The 19975-nt window shown below is 44.9% G+C and overlaps 1 protein-coding gene across 1 annotated transcript in view; it reads right to left on the bottom strand.

Annotated features, from left to right (window-relative positions):
- Positions 1-19174, bottom strand: part of nt5e (5'-nucleotidase, ecto (CD73)) — a 70026-nt gene extending 50852 nt beyond the window's left edge. The window contains exon 1 of the mRNA XM_077219656.1: positions 18772-19174. Within this exon, the coding sequence (XP_077075771.1) occupies positions 18772-19092 (321 nt within the window). The 5' untranslated portion in view covers positions 19093-19174. The remainder of the gene's footprint in view (positions 1-18771) is intronic.
- Between the last annotated feature and the right edge of the window lie 801 nt (positions 19175-19975).

Here is a 19975-nt window from a genome sequence, read left to right as displayed (position 1 = left end):
TCTACGGTGAAGGCACATGTGGCGCACCTTTTCTTTAATTTGTTTTCATTTTTAATAAAGTATACGAGTCCCCGTTACGCCGACCCTTGTCTTCTTTCATCCCTACACTGAACCTTCGTTACAGTTGTGTGTTTAAAATAGGGTGACCAGACGTCCCGGTTTGTTAACAGCTGACCAGTGTTTTAAAAATGGCGTCCCGAAGTTTTTGTTTTCGAATGTTACGATAATCCCGCCCCCAGCACCTGACGTAACCGGTTCTTATCTCTAGACCAGCGCAAACTTCGTGCTGAGTTGGAACCTGTTTTCTTGGCCCAGAGCCAGGTTTATTTGTGTGGAAAAGCAAAGAACCGATTTGAAACTAGGCTCTGGCTCTGAACCAGCACCAGCACTGCCTTGTTAGAAAAGGGGTAAGAGAGACATCTGTGGCTGAACCTGGCTGACATCGGGGAGAAAGAAAAGGGTTTTCTCCTCGATGCCCCAGTTTCACAATCTGACATTTTTGGGGCCTCCGTTAAGACGGTGGTGGAAAAGTACAGACTGGCGAAGGTGTGCTCGGCTGCATTTAAATCATGCGTTCCACTGCGGTCCGAATCCACGCCCACACAGCCAGGGCAGCCTGGCCCATTCCGGTTCAAGGATCGGAGACAGGGCCAGAGGTTCAGCATCGCCTCTCACGCTCCAGGGAGGAAGCAGAGGAAGCGCGAATCAAGGAAGAAGAGGGATCTGAGGGAGGTGATCCAGCACAGGCACTTCTAGCGTTACTAAAGGAAGGTCTGATCAGCAGGATGATCTTGGTAGGTCTTTATTATAAGGTTGTTTAGACCTCGGTTTCCTGTTTAGAAAGTATTAAGGGGTATGTTTGATAGGATATTAAAATTAGGAAATTAGGGCCCTGAAGTTCCTTTTTTATAGAAAGGCTTGCATACCTTATCATAGACCTCCTCTTGTGATAGAGTCGTTAGGTTTATGTAGTAGGTGGTGCCAAACTTGGTCACCCAGTTATCTACAGGTTGGCTTAATCTCATAGAGAATGTTTAGTGAGGCCACCGTGCACGAGAGCTTCAAACAGGTTTTGTTCAGCATGAGATGGCTTCCTCCCATTTAGGGGTTTTCTCTTGTAGCCACCGCTTTGTATAAAGCTCCAGATAGACCAACCAAGCGTTGGCCCTCTTCGGGCCACCTGGATAGCCCCCTTGTATTTGTATTTCAGGTCTCCTCTCACTTCTGAGAGTTGTTATGAGACTATAGCTTTGAACTTCAGTCATAGGATATTCAAGTGCCATCCCCACTAGGGCTGCCTTAATATTTGGCTTAGGCGATCTGCTGGAAGCTTTTTCATCCCGAGTGCCTCAGTATCTGAGCGTAGGCTCTTTAGATTTAGTTCATCTACACTTATCTCTATAAGTTCTAGTTTTCTTCCCTGGTACTGGCCTCCTCTTTCTACAAGAGTCGTGTAGCCAAGGCTCTCCTTTGCATTAGGTGATAATGCTAGTGGATGTTAAGGGTAGAATAAATAGCAGCATAGGTAGCAGGCTATCCCTAAGATTCCCATGTATGTATATTCTGGGCGTTGTCAGACCTGTCTCTCTCTGGGTAAGAGAGTCCGAAGCAGTAATGCTGAGGTCTCCGCTTTCATAGCTGTATATTGTAGCTAGAATTCCCCAGCTAGTCTTTAGGTTTGTTATCTAGGCCCCTTGAATTAATTTTCAAGTCATAAGGTGAAAATGTTGTTGGACTCATAGCTGAGGCCTCCATTTCCATTGGGCTTAGTGGTTTTTTGGCTACCCACAGCTTTAATTTATTCGCCCTGCACCACTGGGGCTTACCTTAGTACTCCCTCCCATTTGGGACGTGTTTGAGAACACTCCCTTAGAGGCTAAGCATGCCATGGGCTGACGCTTTTGATAATTGAAGTTGTAGGCCTTTCTAAAGGCCTCCTCGATAGTTAAGTAGCGCAAGACTGCACTCCCCTTGTTTAAAGGTTTGATAGCGCTCCCCTTATCTAAGATCCCTTTTTAGAGTGCCCAGCCTCCAAAATGTTTCAAAACACTGTGTAGATTCAGGATTGAGTAGAGTGACTCCCCTCGTTTGCAAGGGTTATAAAGCGCTATGCTGGGTTCTACTCTCCAGGATGCCCGTCTCTATGTTCCGGTTTCACTATTGTTTTTTATGAAAGACTCTGTTTAGGAAAACAGACAGGTTGTTGGCAAGTCTAGGTCAGTAGATTTGATCAGGTCAGTCTCCCTAGTGGCATGTGCGGTTGACTTTATGTCCCCCTCAGAAAGTGACTGGATGGGACTCCATTCGGACCCCCTGGTCTATATTCCCTTAAAGGAACCCCTTCCATCGAAGCTGTTGGTTTCAAGCCCTTGAGCGGCCTTAGTAGGCTTTTCCTCGTTTGGAGGCCTCTTTGAGGCTTATAGCTTAGGCAGTGACCATAGGGAATAATGTCACAGACAGCCTGAATGTGACCCGAAGGGGGAGTGTTTTCTTGGCATTTCAGTTTGAAACTGCCAGTTCTGAAGTTTGCCATGGAACCATCGACACAGTGCGAGTTCCCTTTCGAAAGTGAACGTCTAGGTTATGACTGTAACCTCTGTTCCCTTTACTGTATGTAAGTGAGGATAGCAAAATAAAGTAAACTCTGACATATTATACCCAGAAATTCTTCATACAGTGACTACCAATAAAATAAAATAAAACATTGGGACCACAAATTATTCAGACACTTTGACCAGACCATGTTTTGCTGAAGTGTTTTTTCTTTAATTGCTAATGCAACCTTTTACACAACATACTGAACAAAATTAGGCATTGCTTGGTAATCGGTTGACCTAAATTGGTATTATCTAATTGTGTAGTTAAATTTAACAGCTGACAGATATTCAACATAATTCATCTGTGAAACAGTCTAACAGAAGGATGGCCAAAACCAGTGAAATATCAACTGATTTGATAACTCTGAGTTCTTGTCATATTTTATTACCATTTTCTAAACTATAGCGAATAAACTGTGATAATGTGAGAAATGTTGAAGGTGTCCGAAAACATTTTGGTTTGACTGTCATGAACATAACATCAGCTTAAGGCACAGGTTAGTATTTATATTTTTGTACAATTTGTATGCATGCACCAGTAATTAAAACTATTTTTGACCTTTTTATGGCAGAAGCGTAACTGCAGTTCCCTTTCGTAGTCACTCCGAGTTACGTCGGATGACGACGAATGGGGGTTTCGCCTAGAAAGCCAATCATCTTCGTGTATTATAAAACGAGCCAATGGCGATGAAATGCCATGGGTCTGCGGAATTTGCATAGCGTAACTCCGCCCCACCTCGTGGGTATAAAAGGAGGACGCTCGGCAACATGCAGATATGTTTTCGCTTCGGAGCCAAGAGCTTCTCTTCACTCCACAAGCCAATCCTGACTTCATCTTCTGTGACGAGCGAACTCTCCGGTGTTGGTGTGACGGCGGTACCCAGCGAGTTCACATTGCCTGCGATCTGAGCAGTGATCTGCCAGTCTGTGTGTTTCTCCCTGGTCGCCTCAGCATCGCTGAGTTTTTTCTCTAAAAGAGCTGCACGTGGCACGTCTTTTTAAAGATGTCTCGCCCGTGTTCTTCTGGGTGCGGTCGTCTCCTGTCTTCCTTTGATGGGCACAATCGCTGCTTTGCGTGTTTGGGCTTAGAGCACGCTAAAGCAGCGCTTGTGGATGACTCATGTTCCTTCTGTGGGAACATGGCCATCGCAACACTGAGGTCTAGACTCAATGATCTCATTCGAGAGAGAGTCCCCTCATCCACACCCCGATCTACATCCTCCACGAGAGGCTGTACTTCGGCTGGTGGACAGGGTGATCTGAGGGTTACGGTGTGGGACAATCCGACGATGCGTCCTCGGACCACGCCCCCCTCTACAGTGTTGCAACCCGCGAGTGCCGCGGTGATTCTACCGGGTTCATCCTTCGATGCCCCGCGTGTTTCATTCGGCGCTCCAGAGGAAGACTCGATGTCGATCGCGGCATCACAAGGCGGGCAAGAGTCATCGGGAAGTGACGATGCGGCTGCGTTGCCTCCTTCTGGAGCTCCAGCGTTGCCCGTATCAGATCCCGAGATGACGGCCATGCTCTCCCGGGCCGCCGCGAGCATCGGGCTTGAGTGGAACCCTCCGCCCTGCCCTGAGCGCTCGCGGTTGGATGATTGGTTTTTGGGTGCGGCTGCCGCCTCACGGCCACAGCCAACCCCAATGCCATTCTTCCCGGAGGTGCATGAGGAGTTGACGAAATCATGGAAGGCTCCCTTGACCTCCCGTGTACGTTCGTCAGCTTTCTCCGCTTTTCCTCCCCTCGATGGGGCAGCCGCCCATGGGTACACTGGGATTCCCCCGGTTGAACGCTCTGTTGCCATGCAACTATGTCCTCAGAGTGCTTCATCTCGTGGTAATCCTAAGCACCCGTCCAAGGCCTGTAGATTCTCGTCCACCTTAGTGGCGAGGTCTCACAGAGCTGCAGGACAGGCGGCTGCCGCTCTGCATGCGATGAGCACCTTGCAGGTCTACCAGGCCCAGCTGCTCAGAGATATGCACGAGGCGGGGACTGACCCAGGGCTCTTCAATGAGCTGCGTGCCGCCACTGACCTCGCTCTCCGAGCGACGAAAGTGGCCTCACGCTCCCTGGGTCAGGTGATGGCCACCTCTGTGGTCCAGGAGCGTCACCTATGGCTGAACCTGGCTGATATGCGGGACGCCGAGCGCACCCGTCTGCTCGACGCCCCCATATCCCAGGCCGGCCTCTTCGGCGGAGCGGTTGAGGACTTTGCCCAGCAGTTCTCAACCGCACAGAAGCAGTCTGAGGCGATTAAACATATTCTGCCCCGACGGCCTGCTGCTGCCTCCACCCAGCCGTCGGTACAGACACCTCAGACTGCTCGCCGCCGAGGGCGCCCTCCTGTGGCTCCCTCCCCTCCCGCACGGCCCCAGCAGCAGCCTTCACCCGGGCCGCGTCGTGGAGGAGGCCGCAGGAAGGCGCCACAGCCCTCTCCAGCCCCGCGCCCCGCTAAACGCCAGGCTAAGCGGCGCTCCTGAGACGGGCTGCTCAGTGATGGTGTCGGTTTTTTCCCAGGAGGTGGTTGCAGGCCCCCTCCTTCCCCCGGCGGAGGGCCGGGGGAGAATCTTTTGTTCTCCCGCTGCCCACCCACGGGTGGGCAGTACCCTATTATGGTCAAAGAAAGAATCAATACACCCATCACTGAGCACACAGAGCCGGTTGACAGTGCGCGACGCCCCCGGGCCTCGCCGCTCTCATCCCCCTCTGTCACAGAGTTCTCGGACCGCAGTGTGTGCCGCCTCCGGGCCTCGCCACTCCCGTCCCCCTCTGTCCCGGAGGGTGCGGGCGACAGTGTGTGCCGTCTCCGGACCTCACCACTCTCGTCCCCCTCTATCGCCAGACCCCTGGCAGAGCAGACCCCCGTGGAACGCTGGTCCTTCCCTGGTCTCCTCTGTCAGGACGCGGAGCATGACCGCGCCCCCGCTCCGGGCCGCTTTGCCACCCTCGCCTGGGCTGGTCACTCCGCTTCGCTGCCCCTCCGGGGGGACGCCTGTGGTTCGTATGACCCCGCTGGTTCAGTATCTGACAGCTTGGTTGGAGCTTCCCAGCCTTTCTCGCTGGGTCGCCAGAACTATCAGGCTCGGCTATGCGATTCAGTTCGCACGGTCTCCTCCCCGCTTCAGGGGAGTTCGCTTCACTATGGTCGGTGGCAATGCCCCTATCATGAGAGCGGAGGTTGCTACCCTGCTGGCGAAGGGTGCAATCGAGACTGTCCCTCCAGCCGAGATGAGGTCAGGGTTTTACAGCCCGTACTTCATTGTCCCCAAGAAATCCGGTGGGTTACGGCCGATCCTGGATCTGCGCGTCTTGAACCGCTCCCTTCACAGGCTGCCGTTCAAGATGCTCACGGCCAAACGCATTTTCGAATGTGTGCGGCCACGGGATTGGTTTGCAGCCATAGACCTGAAGGACGCCTACTTTCATGTCTCCATCTTACCTCGACACAGACCGTTCCTACGGTTTGCTTTCGAGGGGCAGGCATACCAGTACGCGGTTCTCCCCTTCGGGCTAGCCCTGTCTCCTCGCGTCTTCACGAAGATCGTCGAGGCTGCCCTTGTTCCCCTTCGGGAACACGGGGTTCGCATCCTGAACTATCTCGACGACTGGCTGATCCTAGCTCACTCTCGAGACCAGGTTTGCGAACACAGGGATCTTGTGCTTCGGCACCTAGCCCGTCTGGGCCTTCGGGTCAACTGGGAGAAGAGCAAACTCTGCCCCGTGCAGAGGATCTCTTTTCTCGGTATGGAGATCGACTCGGTCGCCATGTCCGCGCAGCTTACGAGCGAGCGCGCACACTCGCTGCTGACTTGCCTTCGACAGTTCGATGGCAAGAGTGCGGTCCCACTGAAATTGTTTCAGAGGCTCCTGGGGCATATGGCATCCGCAGCCGCAGCAACGCCGCTCGGATTGCTTCATATGAGACCGCTTCAGCTGTGGCTTCGCGATCGAGTCCCGAGGTGGGCATGGCATCACGGCACGTTCCGAGTCCCAGTGACTCCGACCTGCCGTCAGTCCTTCACTCCGTGGAGGAACCTCAGCTTTCTACGGGCCGGAGTTCCCCTAGAACGAGTTTCCAGGCATGTTGTTGTCTCCACAGATGCCTCTTCCACGGGTTGGGGCGCCATGTGCAACGGACATGCTGCCGCGGGCTCCTGGACAGGACCCCAGCGCCTTTTGCACGTCAATTGCCTCGAGTTGCTGGCAGTACGCCTTGCCCTGCACCGTTTCCTCACGTTGCTCAGGGGTCAACACGTACTAGTCCGTTCAGACAATACCGCGACTGTAGCGTACATCAACCGTCAGGGTGGTCTACGCTCCCGCCGTATGTCGCAACTCGCACGCCACCTCCTCTTCTGGAGTCAGAAGCACCTGAGGTCCCTTCGTGCTATCTACATTCCGGGAGATCGGAACTTTGCAGCCGACGAGCTGTCACGGTTTCGGCCCATCTCCGGCGAATGGAGACTCCATCCCCAGTCGGTTCAGCTGATTTGGGACCAGTTCGGGGACGCACAGATAGATCTGTTTGCCTCTCACGACTCGACCCATTGCGCCCTGTTCTATTCCCTGACCGAGGGCTCTCTCGGCACGGATGCACTGGCGCACAGCTGGCCGCGGGGCCTACGCAAGTATGCGTTTCCCCCAGTGAGCCTTCTCGCACAGACCTTGTGCAAGATCAAGGAGGACGAGGAGCAGCTCATTCTGGTTGCGCCGTATTGGCCCACCCGGACCTGGTTCTCCGAACTGGTGCTCCTCGCGACAGCACCTCCTTGGCCAATTCCTCTGAGGAAGGATCTCCTTTCTCAGAGACGGGGCACCCTTTGGCACCCTCGACCCGATCTCTGGAGGCTCCACGTGTGGCTCCTGGACGGGACGAGGCAGGTTTGAGTACCCTGCCACCAGCGGTGGCGGCTACCATCACTTCCGCTAGAGCATCGTCCACGAGACATGTCTATGCGTTGAAGTGGAACCTCTTCGTCAACTGGTGCTCTTCTCGTCGAGAAGACCCCAGGAGGTGCTCGATCTCTGTCGTGCTTTCCTTCCTGCAAGAGGGGTTGGAGCGAAGGCTGTCTCCCTCCACCCTGAAGGTGTATGTGGCCGCTATCGCCGCATATCACGAAGCAGTTCAAGGTAAGTCTCTGGGGAAGCACGACCTGATCGTCAGGTTCCTGAGAGGAGCGAGGAGACTAAATCCTCCTCGTCCTCCTCTCGTTCCCTCTTGGGACCTCTCAGTGGTCTTAAATGCCCTGCAGAGGGCTCCCTTTGAGCCTCTGCAATCAGTGGAGCTTAAGTTCCTGTCTATGAAGACAGCGCTCCTGGTTGCATTGGCCTCCATCAAGAGGGTAGGGGACCTGCACGCATTCTCCGTTGACGAAGCGTGCCTGGAATTCGGGCCCGGTCACTCTCACGTGATCCTGAGACCCCGGCCTGGATATGTGCCCAAGGTTCCCACCACTCCCTTCCGGGACCAGGTGGTGAACCTGCAAGCGCTGCCCCGGGAGGAGGCAGACCCAGCCTTGGCACTGCTCTGTCCAGTACGCGCTCTCCGCGCTTACGTAGACAGAACGCAGTGTTTCAGGACCTCAGACCAGCTCTTTGTCTGTTATGGTGGGAGACTGAAGGGAAAGGCTCTCTCAAAGCAGAGGTTGTCTCACTGGATAGTGGACGCCATTGCTTTGGCTTACCAACAGCAAGGCCGACCGTGCCCCCTTGGTGTGACAGCCCACTCCACCCGGAGTGTGGCTTCCTCTTGGGCTCTAGCGCATGGCGCCTCGCTGGCAGACATTTGTAGAGCTGCAGGCTGGGCGACACCCAACACATTCGCCAGATTCTATAATCTCCGAGTGGAGCCTGTGTCCTCTCGTGTACTCGCTTCAGTCAGCTAGTACTGGACCCGCTCAGGTGTCTTCGCTTGCTCGCCTTTCCACTCCACGGACTGGATACGTGCGATTATTCCTCAGGTGAGCCTTCCTCTCTGAAGCCCTGAGTTCCTCCAGCACTGTTGATGCTGGCGCCAGTGTCTATTGCCTGGGCGTCGGCTAGGTGCCTCCGTGTGCATGGTTCCTCCCTGAGTAACCCCCACATGTGTATTTCCACTGTAAGCCTCCTTGAGCATGTGTCTTTCCCTTGGCAAGCCATCTTGCCCTCCTGGAGTTGAAAGTTGCCACCCCTCGGGCTGGTCACTCCAGTGTTCCTCCATATGTAGCCTTCCGGCCATATGTGTATCTTAAGTCCTCCCTACGGGTAGGCATGCTGCGGCATATCTCCTCTGAGATATGCTTCCCAGTGTACCTTGGTATTCCTGTGTTAAGTAGGACTCCTTCGTCTGTGCCAGTATCACGACAGGGGGATCAGACTTTTCGCAGGGCACTGGAAGACAGCTGTGAAGGTGGCGTGATTTCACGGGGACCCCCATTCGTCGTCATCCGACGTAACTCGGAGTGACTACGAAAGGGAACGTCTCGGTTACTTATGTAACCCTCGTTCCCTGAGTAGGGAACGGAGACGTTACGTCTCCCTGCCACTTCCGCTGTACCGCTGGGTAGACGCCTGAGTTCAGTCTCGGCTCCTCAGCGAAGACATATCTGCATGTTGCCGAGCGTCCTCCTTTTATACCCACGAGGTGGGGCGGAGTTACGCTATGCAAATTCCGCAGACCCATGGCATTTCATCGCCATTGGCTCGTTTTATAATACACGAAGATGATTGGCTTTCTAGGCGAAACCCCCATTCGTCGTCATCCGACGTAACGTCTCCGTTCCCTACTCAGGGAACGAGGGTTACATAAGTAACCGAGACGTTTGGTAATGACAGGTTAAAATAGTGTTGATCATGTTCTTTTCTATGCACATCAAATAGTTTTCTGTAAGGTGCTGGATCAAATAATGTCATTAACCATAAGAAGAAAAAAAAGGATGCTTGGACACTTATGCAAGTCATTTTCAGTTTTTTTTTTGTTATCCTGATGGTGTTTTGTCTTCATATGGTAAGATTTCATATATTTGCCCAGTCACTTTTGGACCATTACCATTAAAGGGGAATTCGGCAACTATTTCAACTTAATAAAACCGTTTAGAAATCATTTGGATGGTTAAATAACCTGTTCTGGTGAGAATGGTGATTTTCCCCGCTCCCCCCAACGTTCCTAGTGGAAAACCAACCTTGCAACATGGGGACTAAAGTCCCGGTAAGTTGGAAGTAGGAAGTCTCGTGAGAAGCGAGAATGAGCGAGAAACACAAACTGCTTTACGGCAATTCGACAAACACACACGCTGCCCTCAATTTGTATGATGTATTACCCACCTCGGTAGACATAGTTCAACATGATAAAGTTCAATCCTGCAAAATGTGTAAAAATCATGCATCCCTCCCTGGTACTACTGTTTTTAAACTTAGAAAATTCAAATGTAAATTCTTTCCAATGTTTGCATTTAAATGTGACCATATGTATAAGTTCTGTAAAAAAATATAAGTCTATTCTATCAAAAATACAATTAAAAAAAATCTTCTTTTTTTGGCCATCAAACACTCTCTGAATGAGAATAGAAGAATTCACCCAACCATATCTAAACCTTCTTTGACAGTGGTTGATGTGGTACCATTCGGGAATCTACATTTGGGAAACACCTTTTCTGTTTATGTTCCACAAGTTTGAATCCCACTACACCTGAAAAGGTGCTCTGTCCACTGTAATGAAGACTCCAGTGGCTCATGAGCACCTGTCCAGTACGTTCTGTCCACTTCTGCTCTACATTACGTCAATAATAATATGAGAAAAATATCCCTTTGGCACCTATGGTGATGGAAAAACTGTCAACACTTTTGATACCTGGCTGAATCATGAGTCACTGTGATGAGCAACTAACTTAAGATTTATTTTATGTCTGAATACTTAAATGGTTTCTGTAATCTGTCCACTGTGTGAAAAAACCTGAACCTGAACTGGAACTAATTTAACATAAATAGAACACACGTTTACAAGATGTTGCATTTGGCCCTGTGACCTGTATACAGTTGCAATCAAAAAAAAATATTCAACCCCCTTGACCTGAAAGACATTTAGCTGCCGAGAACAAAGTTTTATGGAAACAATTCAACAAAGGCATCAGTAAACTATTATAGAAAGTTTATTAATACACATTTGAGGGATTCAAAGAATGTAAAGTTGATGAAAATGATAAAAATCTAAATTGGCTCTAAACATTAATATAGAAATTATTCAACCCCCAAAAATCTAATTTAGTGCAAAATATTTTATTTGTAAAGCCAAAATGGCTTGATACTTCATAGAATTCATGACATCCTTCATACAGTCAAGATTTCCACTTCTTGCGACAGCAAATTTTAAACTTATGAAAAAGGCTGCCAGCATTTTGAAAATCTTGTAGCCATAGACTTTCTAATGTAAAAAAACAATTTGTTTTATATAGCTTTTGTGAGAGCTCTCCTGACTTGGCCATTTTTGCAACTCAACTTTAGCAAATGCATGGGTTAAATCTATGTATGTGTAAAAGCACAAGCTAATTCAGGTTTGTTATAGAGTTTCCAAAGGCTTAATTGTGTTTTGGCACAATTTTGTACCATATCATTCAAATATGTGACTTAAAAACAGCAGAGTTGAATAGGGGTTGAATAATAATGACAACAACAACAACAACAACAAAAAATACAATAACTCAAAAGCGTTACTTTATATATTGACATTATCACTTTTAATTTGCCACTAAACCATTATAGAGGCAATTTTTTTTATAACTCTGTACTTTAGAAAAGCTTACATTTCTATATAATTTTGATTGCAACTGTACAAGCTTGTATAGTGAGTTTGTTTAAATATATGAAATACAGTACCTGTCAAAATTTTGGAAACATTACATTTTTAAAATATTTTTAAAACTGTTTTCAATGCTCGCCAAGGCTGAATCTATTTAATCAAAAATTCAGTAAAACAGTTATATTGCCATATAAAAAAAAACCTCTTTTCTATTTGAATATACAGTATTTTAAAATGTCATTTATTACTGCAAATTAAAGCTGAATTTTCAGCATTATTACTCCAGTCTCCAGTGTCACATGATCCTTCAGAAATCATTCTAATATGCTGATCTGATGCTCAAGAAACCTTTCTCATTATTTTCTATTAATGTTGATAAAAGTCCTGCTTAACATTTTTGTGAAAATGGTGATAGTTTTTCGGGATTCTTTGATGAACACTTTTGAACATTTTTAGGGTGAAATTCCAGTATATTCCAGGTTAATAATTGCATGATACAGTATTTCACATTAATTCCACAGTAGGACTTTGTATCGAACTGCACTCTTGGAGATTTCTTGGAAACAATATAATTTCTTACAGTGGCATAAAGACAACTTTATAATGTGATTTTACAGTAAAACCAAGAGCAGTAAATTAATGTGATGTCAGCATAATTTTGCTGTTGATTATCAGTCATTTGTAAGAAAATTACCCATCAATTTAATTGATAAATTGAAGTATTAATTCCTCTCTCTTTTTTTAAGGGGACATATCATGAAAATCAGACTTTTTCCATGTTTAAGTGCTATAATCGGGACCCCGGTGCATCTACCAACCCAAAAATCTTATTCACTAGTTCACACTTACAAATAAGTTAGAATAAACGGTATGCATATTTGGCGTGCTGTCCGGGGAGAGGGCTCCAAGCTTGGATATTTGGCCCGAACCCAGAGTACTCCCCCCGTATTGCTGGTAAAGAAGTAACCAGGTGAGTGTGAGGAGACGGGGTGGTGGAGGGATGCTGAAAAACTGTCGAGGAACATTGGTGAGTCAAATGAGTATATATATATATATATATATATATATATATATATATATATATATATATATATATATATATATACAGGTCCTTCTCCAAAAATTAGCATATTGTGATAAAGTTCATTATTTTCCATAATGTAATGATACAAATTAAACTTTCATATATTTTAGATTCATTGCACACCAACTGAAATATTTCAGGTCTTTTATTGTTTTAATACTGATGATTTTGGCATACAGCTCATGAAAACCCAAAATTCCTATCTCAAAAATTAGCATATCATGAAAAGGGTCTCTAAACGAAGGAAAAGGGTCTCTAAAGAAATTTCTGAACAAATAGGCTGTTCTCAGAGTGCTGTATCAAGGCACCTCAGTGGGAAGTCTGTGGGAAGGAAAAAGTGTGGCAAAAAACGCTGCACAACGCTGCACAATCGGTCCTTCTTGTGGAGAAGGACCGATTCCAGACCTTGGGGGACCTGCGGAAGCAGTGGACTGAGTCTGGAGTAGAAACATCCAGAGCCACCGTGCACAGGCGTGTGCAGGAAATGGGCTACAGGTGCCGCATTTCCCAGGTCAAGCCACTTTTGAACCAGAAACAGCGGCAGAAGCGCCTGACCTGGGCTACAGAGAAGCAGCACTGGACTGTTGCTCAGTGGTCCAAAGTACTTTTTTCGGATGAAAGCAAATGTTGCATGTCATTCGGAAATCAAGGTGCCAGAGTCTGGAGGAAGACTGGGGAGAAGGAAATGCCAAAATGCCTGAAGTCCAGTGTCAAGTACCCACAGTCAGTGATGGTCTGGGGTGCCATGTCAGCTGCTGGTGTTGGTCCACTGTGTTTTATCAAGGGCAGGGTCAACGCAGCTAGCTATCAGGAGATTTTGGAGCACTTAATGCTTCCATCTGCTGAAAAGCTTTATGGAGATGAAGATTTCATTTTTCAGCACGACCTGGCACCTGCTCACAGTGCCAAAACCACTGGTAAATGGTTTACTGACCATGGTATTACTGTGCTCAATTGGCCTGCCAACTCTCCTGACCTGAACCCCATAGAGAATCTGTGGCATATTGTGAAGAGAAGTTGAGAGACGCAAGACCCAACACTCTGGATGAGCTTAAGGCCGCTATCGAAGCATCCTGGGCCTCCATAACACCTCAGCAGTGCCACAGGCTGATTGCCTCCATGCCACGCCACATTGAAGCAGTCATTTCTGCAAAAGGATTCCCGACCAAGTATTGAGTGAATAACTGAACATAATTATTTGAAGGTTGACTCTTTTTTTTGTATTATTAACACTTCTTTTATTGGTCGGATGAAATATGCTAATTTTTTGAGATAGGAATTTTGGGTTTTCATGAGCTGTATGCCAAAATCATCGGTATTAAAACAATAAAAGACCTGAAATATTTCAGTTGGTGTGAAATGAATCTAAAATATATGAAAGTTTAATTTGTATCATTACATTATGGAAAATAATGAACTTTATCACAATATGCTAATTTTTTGAGAAGGACCTGTATATAGTATATATATATATATATAGGTCTCCAACTCAAGCTGATTGGATGGACATGTTGATTACTGATTTTCGACAGCTGGTTGGAATGATGTGATAATTGGATCAATTATTTGAACGTGCTCCTCCCGAACTTTGTTAATAAAACATTATTTATAATATTACCGCCCCTTAATCTGCACATTTCCACCCACAGCACTGCGATTTGGTTTTCGCAAGTAACAACAGTGTAACCAGTTCTAAACGCAATGGCAAAAGTTCGAGCAAATCATGCAAACTGTTCTGTCGTTGGCTGCACAGACGAGCACTAAACACTATTTGACCAAAAAATGCCACAGCTGTCTTATAAAGACCTCAGGGTCAGGAACTGTGTCAACTTGTGTTAAAGTTTTGCATGACATGCAAGTTGATGAGATGAATCATAATGTTACTCCACAACAACTACATTAATGTATCCACTAACCATTCAGAAACTTCCAGGTGCGTCTAAAAATTGCAACCTCTTCCTGAGTCTCTCCATAAGGCTTCACTCCACTACTGGTTATTTATGAGATTTTGTATGTGACGCACATAAACGGCACGTTTTTGCTCACACCCAAAAAGGGGCAAATTTGACAATCTATAATAAATGATAGATTTATATTACATCTTGTGAAAAGGGGCGTAATATGTCACCTTTAAATCTTACCACAAATGTTTGAATGGCATTGTTTCTATTAAAACGTTAAGCAGCAAAAACTATTTTCAACATTGATAAAAAATAATAATGAATCAGCATATTAGAATGATCATGTGACACTAAAGACTGAAGTAGGGAGTGGGGACGGTTGCAACACTTTTTGCTGTTCCTTGAGTTTCTCAGACACTGGACATCCAAAATTTTAATACAATACATGCTGTAACATGTGTACATATGATAATACAGGTCCTTCTCAAAAAATTAGCATATTGTGATAAAGTTCATTATTTTCCATAATGCAATGATAAAAATTAAACCTTCGATATATTTTAGATTCAATGCACACCAACTGAAATATTTCAGGTCCTTTATTGTTTTAATACTGATGATTTTGGCATACAGCTAACAAAAACAAAAAATCTCAAAAAAATAGCATATCATGAAAAGGGTCTCTAAACGAGCTAATAACCTAATCATCTGAATCAACTAATTAACTCTAAACACCTGCAAAAGATTCCTGAGGCTTTTAAAAACTCCCAGCCTGTTTCATTACTCAAAACCGCAATCATGGGTAAGACTGCCGACCTGACTTCTGTCCAGAAGGCCATCATTGACACCCTCAAGCAAGAGGGTAAGACACAGAAAGAAATTTCTGAACAAATAGGCTGTTCCCAGAGTGCTGTATCAAGGCACCTCAGTGGGAAGTCTGTGGGACGGAAAAAGTGTGGCAAAAAACGCTGCCCAACGGGAAGAGGTGACCGGACCCTAAGGAAGATTGTGGAGAAGGACCGATTCCAGACCTTGGGGACCTGCGGAAGCAGTGGACTGAGTCTGGAGTAGAAACATCCAGAGCCACCGTGCACAGGCGTGTGCAGGAAATGGGCTACAGGTGCCGCATTTCCCAGGTCAAGCCACTTTTGAACCAGAAACAGCGGCAGAAGCGCCTGACCTGGGCTACAGAGAAGCAGCACTGGACTGTTGCTCAGTGGTCCAAAGTACTTTTTTCGGATGAAAGCAAATGTTGCATGTCATCCGGAAATCAAGGTTCCAGAGTCTGGAGGAAGACTGGGGAGAAGGAAATGCCAAAATGCCTGAAGTCCAGTGTCAAGTACCCACAGTCAGTGATGGTCTGGGGTGCCATGTCAGCCGCTGGTGTTAGTGCACTGTGTTTTATCAAGGGCAGGGTCAATGCAGCTAGCTATCAGGAGATTTTGGAGCACTTCATGCTTCCATCTGCTGAAAAGCTTTATGGAGATGAAGATTTCATTTTTCAGCACGATCTGGCACCTGCTCACAGTGCCAAAACCACTGGTAAATGGTTTACTGACCATGGTATTACTGTGCTCAATTGGACAGCCAACTCTCCTGACCTGAACCCCATAGAGAATCTGTGGGATATTGTGAAGAGAAAGTTGAGAGACGCAAGACCCAACACTCTGGATGAGCTTAAGGCCACTATCGAAGCATCCTGGGCCTCCATAACACCTCAGCAGTGCCACAGGCTGATTGCCTCCATGCCACGCCGCATTGAAGCAGTCATCTCTGCAAAAGGATTCCCGACCAAGCAATGAGTGCATAACTGAACATAATTATTTGAAGGTTGACCTTTTTTATTTTAAAAACACTTATTTTATTGGTCGGATGAAATATGCTCATTTTTTGAGATAGGAATTTAGGGTTTTCATGAGCTGTATGCCAAAATCATCAGAATTAAAACAATAAAAGACCTGAAATATTTCAGTTGGTGTGCAATGAATCTAAAATATATGAAAGTTTAATTTTTATCATTACATTATGGAAAATAATGAACTTTATCACAATATGCCCATTTTTTTCAGAAGGACCTGTATATGTACAATTTATACTTGAATAGAAAAATGTTGCAACCGACCCCAGTCCACGGGGGCAGTTGCAACATTCATTAAAATTACAATTAAATTGGCTGTATAAAGACAAAGACTAGTAAAAGGACAAACAACTACAAATAAGAACCAGGTTTTGGTAAATTATTACAATACATTGGATCTACACATTTTTAAAATCTAAATCAACACTGTGTAACAGTAACAGAATGCTGGACCAAAAAAAAGATGATAAATATTTTGTCCATTAAAGGTGGGGTATGTGATTCTCTTTTTTGTCCATTTTTTCAAAATAACTTGAAATCCTATTCCTAACCCACTTACAGCCACTGAGTTAGAAGCACTGAAATGAAAATTAAGCAATTTAATCATCTGTGGAACGGGCAGGACTCGAAAAACTCCAGCCAATCATTTCCAAGACCACCTAGAATCATTGGACTGTAAGTTCGTCAATCAAACGGTTGCACCACACCCAGACCCTCCTCCTCCCGGCGCGCATGACCCCCTTCGTGCGCATACTCAAAGCTCGTGACGCATGCGCATCTCGTCAGTAAAGCCGGTTCCATGATTAGTAGTAAATCGTCATTACAATATCTCGCATCTGAGTTTTCGCTCGTGCGTGATTGCGCGTCCATGTTCTTTGAATGGGTGGAGTCAGAGCAAGCGTTGGAGGAAAGAAGGTAGGACCATTTGAATTGTGTATTTTCAAAATCTGCCGTCGTTTTCCAAATCACATACCCCACCTTTAACGTCCCACCTATAAACTTTAAAGGGCAGAAGGAAGAAAGTATTATTATTATTTTCCAGGGTTGCCAATGTCTGGAAATATATGTGGAGGAGTTTATTAACATCTGCCCCTGCACTGCCTGTGCGGGCTGGACGATGAGATTCAATTCGTTGGTTTCATTTGCATGGACTTTTAGTTTGTATTCCTCAGTTATCTGTTTCCTTTGATCTAGTTTCCCGCCATTATCTGTTGTCATGGAGTTTAATTCAACGAGCACAGCTGTCTTCATTTAGTTCATTATCTCTGTATTTAAATCTCTAAATTTGTTTCAGTCCAAGTATTGTTTGTTTTATGTTTGATACATTCTGTCCCATACAGTTTGGAAGCTATACTTCTGTTTATTAAATATCAAATTTATTTTGTAAATCTAACCTTCATTGGACCTGAAGCTTGACAAACTGAAATATAATAATTCTTCTAAGAACTTCTGTAAAAGCTTACATAACTGTGTGATTAAAGGGTTAGTTCACCCATAAACTAATTTTCTGTCATTACTTGCTCACCCTCATGTCGTTCCAAACCCGTAAGACCTTTGTTCATCTTCGGAACACAAATTAAGGTATTTTTCATGATTATATATATATATATATATATATATATATATATATATATATATATATATATATATATATATATATATATATATGCTCTGGATAAAACAGTTGATGTCATCGTCCAGCTCAGTTCAGTCAGTTCAGTCCAAAAGCAAAGGTGACAGTCGTAATTAATTAACAGGTTGAGTAATTAATGACAGAAATTTCATTTTTGGGTGAACTAACCCATTAAGTGCATGTTGGAATATATTATTATATATTGTGCAAGGTTATATGGCAAATGGCAAAGTATTTTGTCTCAGACCTCAGTGTCCAGCCTTTATGCTTCACTATGTTTGCTTTTAACAATAGAACTGAGGAACACCCCTATTCTGCATTTCTTTTCTTGTGGCATACTGAAAACACAAATTATGTGACTTCACAATGCTTTACGAAAACCGTTTAGACAGTATGTAAAAAAAATACTTTTTTAACTTGAAATCGTTTTTTTGCAGAAGGAATGCAAGTGAATGCATTTTACTAGGAAGGAAGAGGGGTTAACTGAGCATGTGTAACATTAATATTATCTCTCTCTAGCTCATTCCTGATTGGAGTGCAACCATCCCCACTCTCCACTAATGATGCTGAAAATTCAGATTTGTCAGCACAAGAATGAATTACATGTTTATATGCATTAAAATAGAGCAATTATTTTAAAAAATATTTTACAATATTTCAGTTTTTACTGTATTTTTTGATTAATTAGCTGTATGCAGCCTTGCATTTTTTTATGGCATCCTCAATTGCATACTTTTTAAATTGTTGCTCCATGCACAAGGACACACACAGGACAATGTAAAAATATTTTAACTTTCAAAAAGCATCAAGCGTTGTTGTCTTACGCTCCGTCCAGGCGTTTTTAATTAGCCTAAATTACAAACCTACCATTACCCTACGTTTTCGTGAACCCGATAATTAATTTGGGCATAATTATACTTACCATCGCATCGTATCCGAGTTTATTCATGAAATACGCCGCTTCTGCGCCTTTGTAAAAGTTAAACCAGACGGTCCCTTGAAACTGATCCCCCGCGTCCAGCAGCAGAACATTTTTCTCCTTGGTACGAACTTCTTTGATTTTCGTAAATCTCCGTGCAACTCCAGCGAAACAAGGCGCTTTACTGCATTTGCCCGAGTCTCTGTTGGTCTCCTCCACTCGTGCGTGGACATCATTAGTGTGGAGTAAAGTCAGCTCAAACTCTGTTCTGCACATCTGACAGTGAATCCAAATGAAAAATAATGAATTGAGCCACTGCATCATCCTCGTCTTCTCTGCCTTCGCTCAGTTCGCTGTACTGAAAGTCTCATCAGTGGCATTCAGAGGGCTTCAGTCTGGAGGCGGGGTTTTTTGGTCAGCAGCACCGAGGCTGTTCCATTTCAGAGAAAAATTACATGCAGGCCTATAGCCTACTCTATCCATAGAGTAACTTGTTTATCAGGGATCAAATACGCGATATTTGGCTTGGACAGGGCTACTTTAGACTATTGTGATTTCTGTTTAGAATTTCTAGAATTTTTGGTGAATTGAAATTTTGCAGTAGCATACACTTTACACATCAATAAATGATCATAATATACCACCGTTGATATTGAAACAACTTATGTAGACCTAGAACCTTTTATGTCCCTTACAGAACGAAAATACATTTCCATATATTTATGACCAATACAATAGTGTAAATATACTGAAAAATATATAAAATAATATATTGTGTTAATATAGCCTATTGTTAATATCACATATTGGTGATTCTTAGACAATGGGCACTTTTATGTACTTTGGTCATATTTTAAAAATACATATAATTTTGGAAAAATTCCTCTTTCTTTGTCAAACTAACAATAAAACCACCTTAAAAACTTTTTACTACCTTTCTATTAGGATTTTTTCATACTTTTCAACCTCCTTGTAGGGGTCAAAATCACTGTTTTCTCCTTGTTGCACACCCAGACTTTTTAACTTCAACAATGAAAATACAGTTTAAAAATGTGACTTATCTGGCAACTATTAATATACCTAAATTAAGCACTAGTAAAATAATTTAAATACATTAAAGTATTTAATGTGAGACCACTATCAATATTACTTTTATACAAAATATAGCTGTCGCACATTATTCGTGTCATTTCCACCACAACACTGT

Source organism: Siphateles boraxobius, unplaced genomic scaffold (genome assembly GCF_051911475.1).
Source record: "Siphateles boraxobius isolate OS27281-9 unplaced genomic scaffold, OSU_SipBor_1 8, whole genome shotgun sequence".
In the NCBI taxonomy this organism is placed as follows: domain Eukaryota; kingdom Metazoa; phylum Chordata; class Actinopteri; order Cypriniformes; family Leuciscidae; genus Siphateles; species Siphateles boraxobius.
This window is presented reverse-complemented; position numbering and strand designations above follow the sequence as displayed.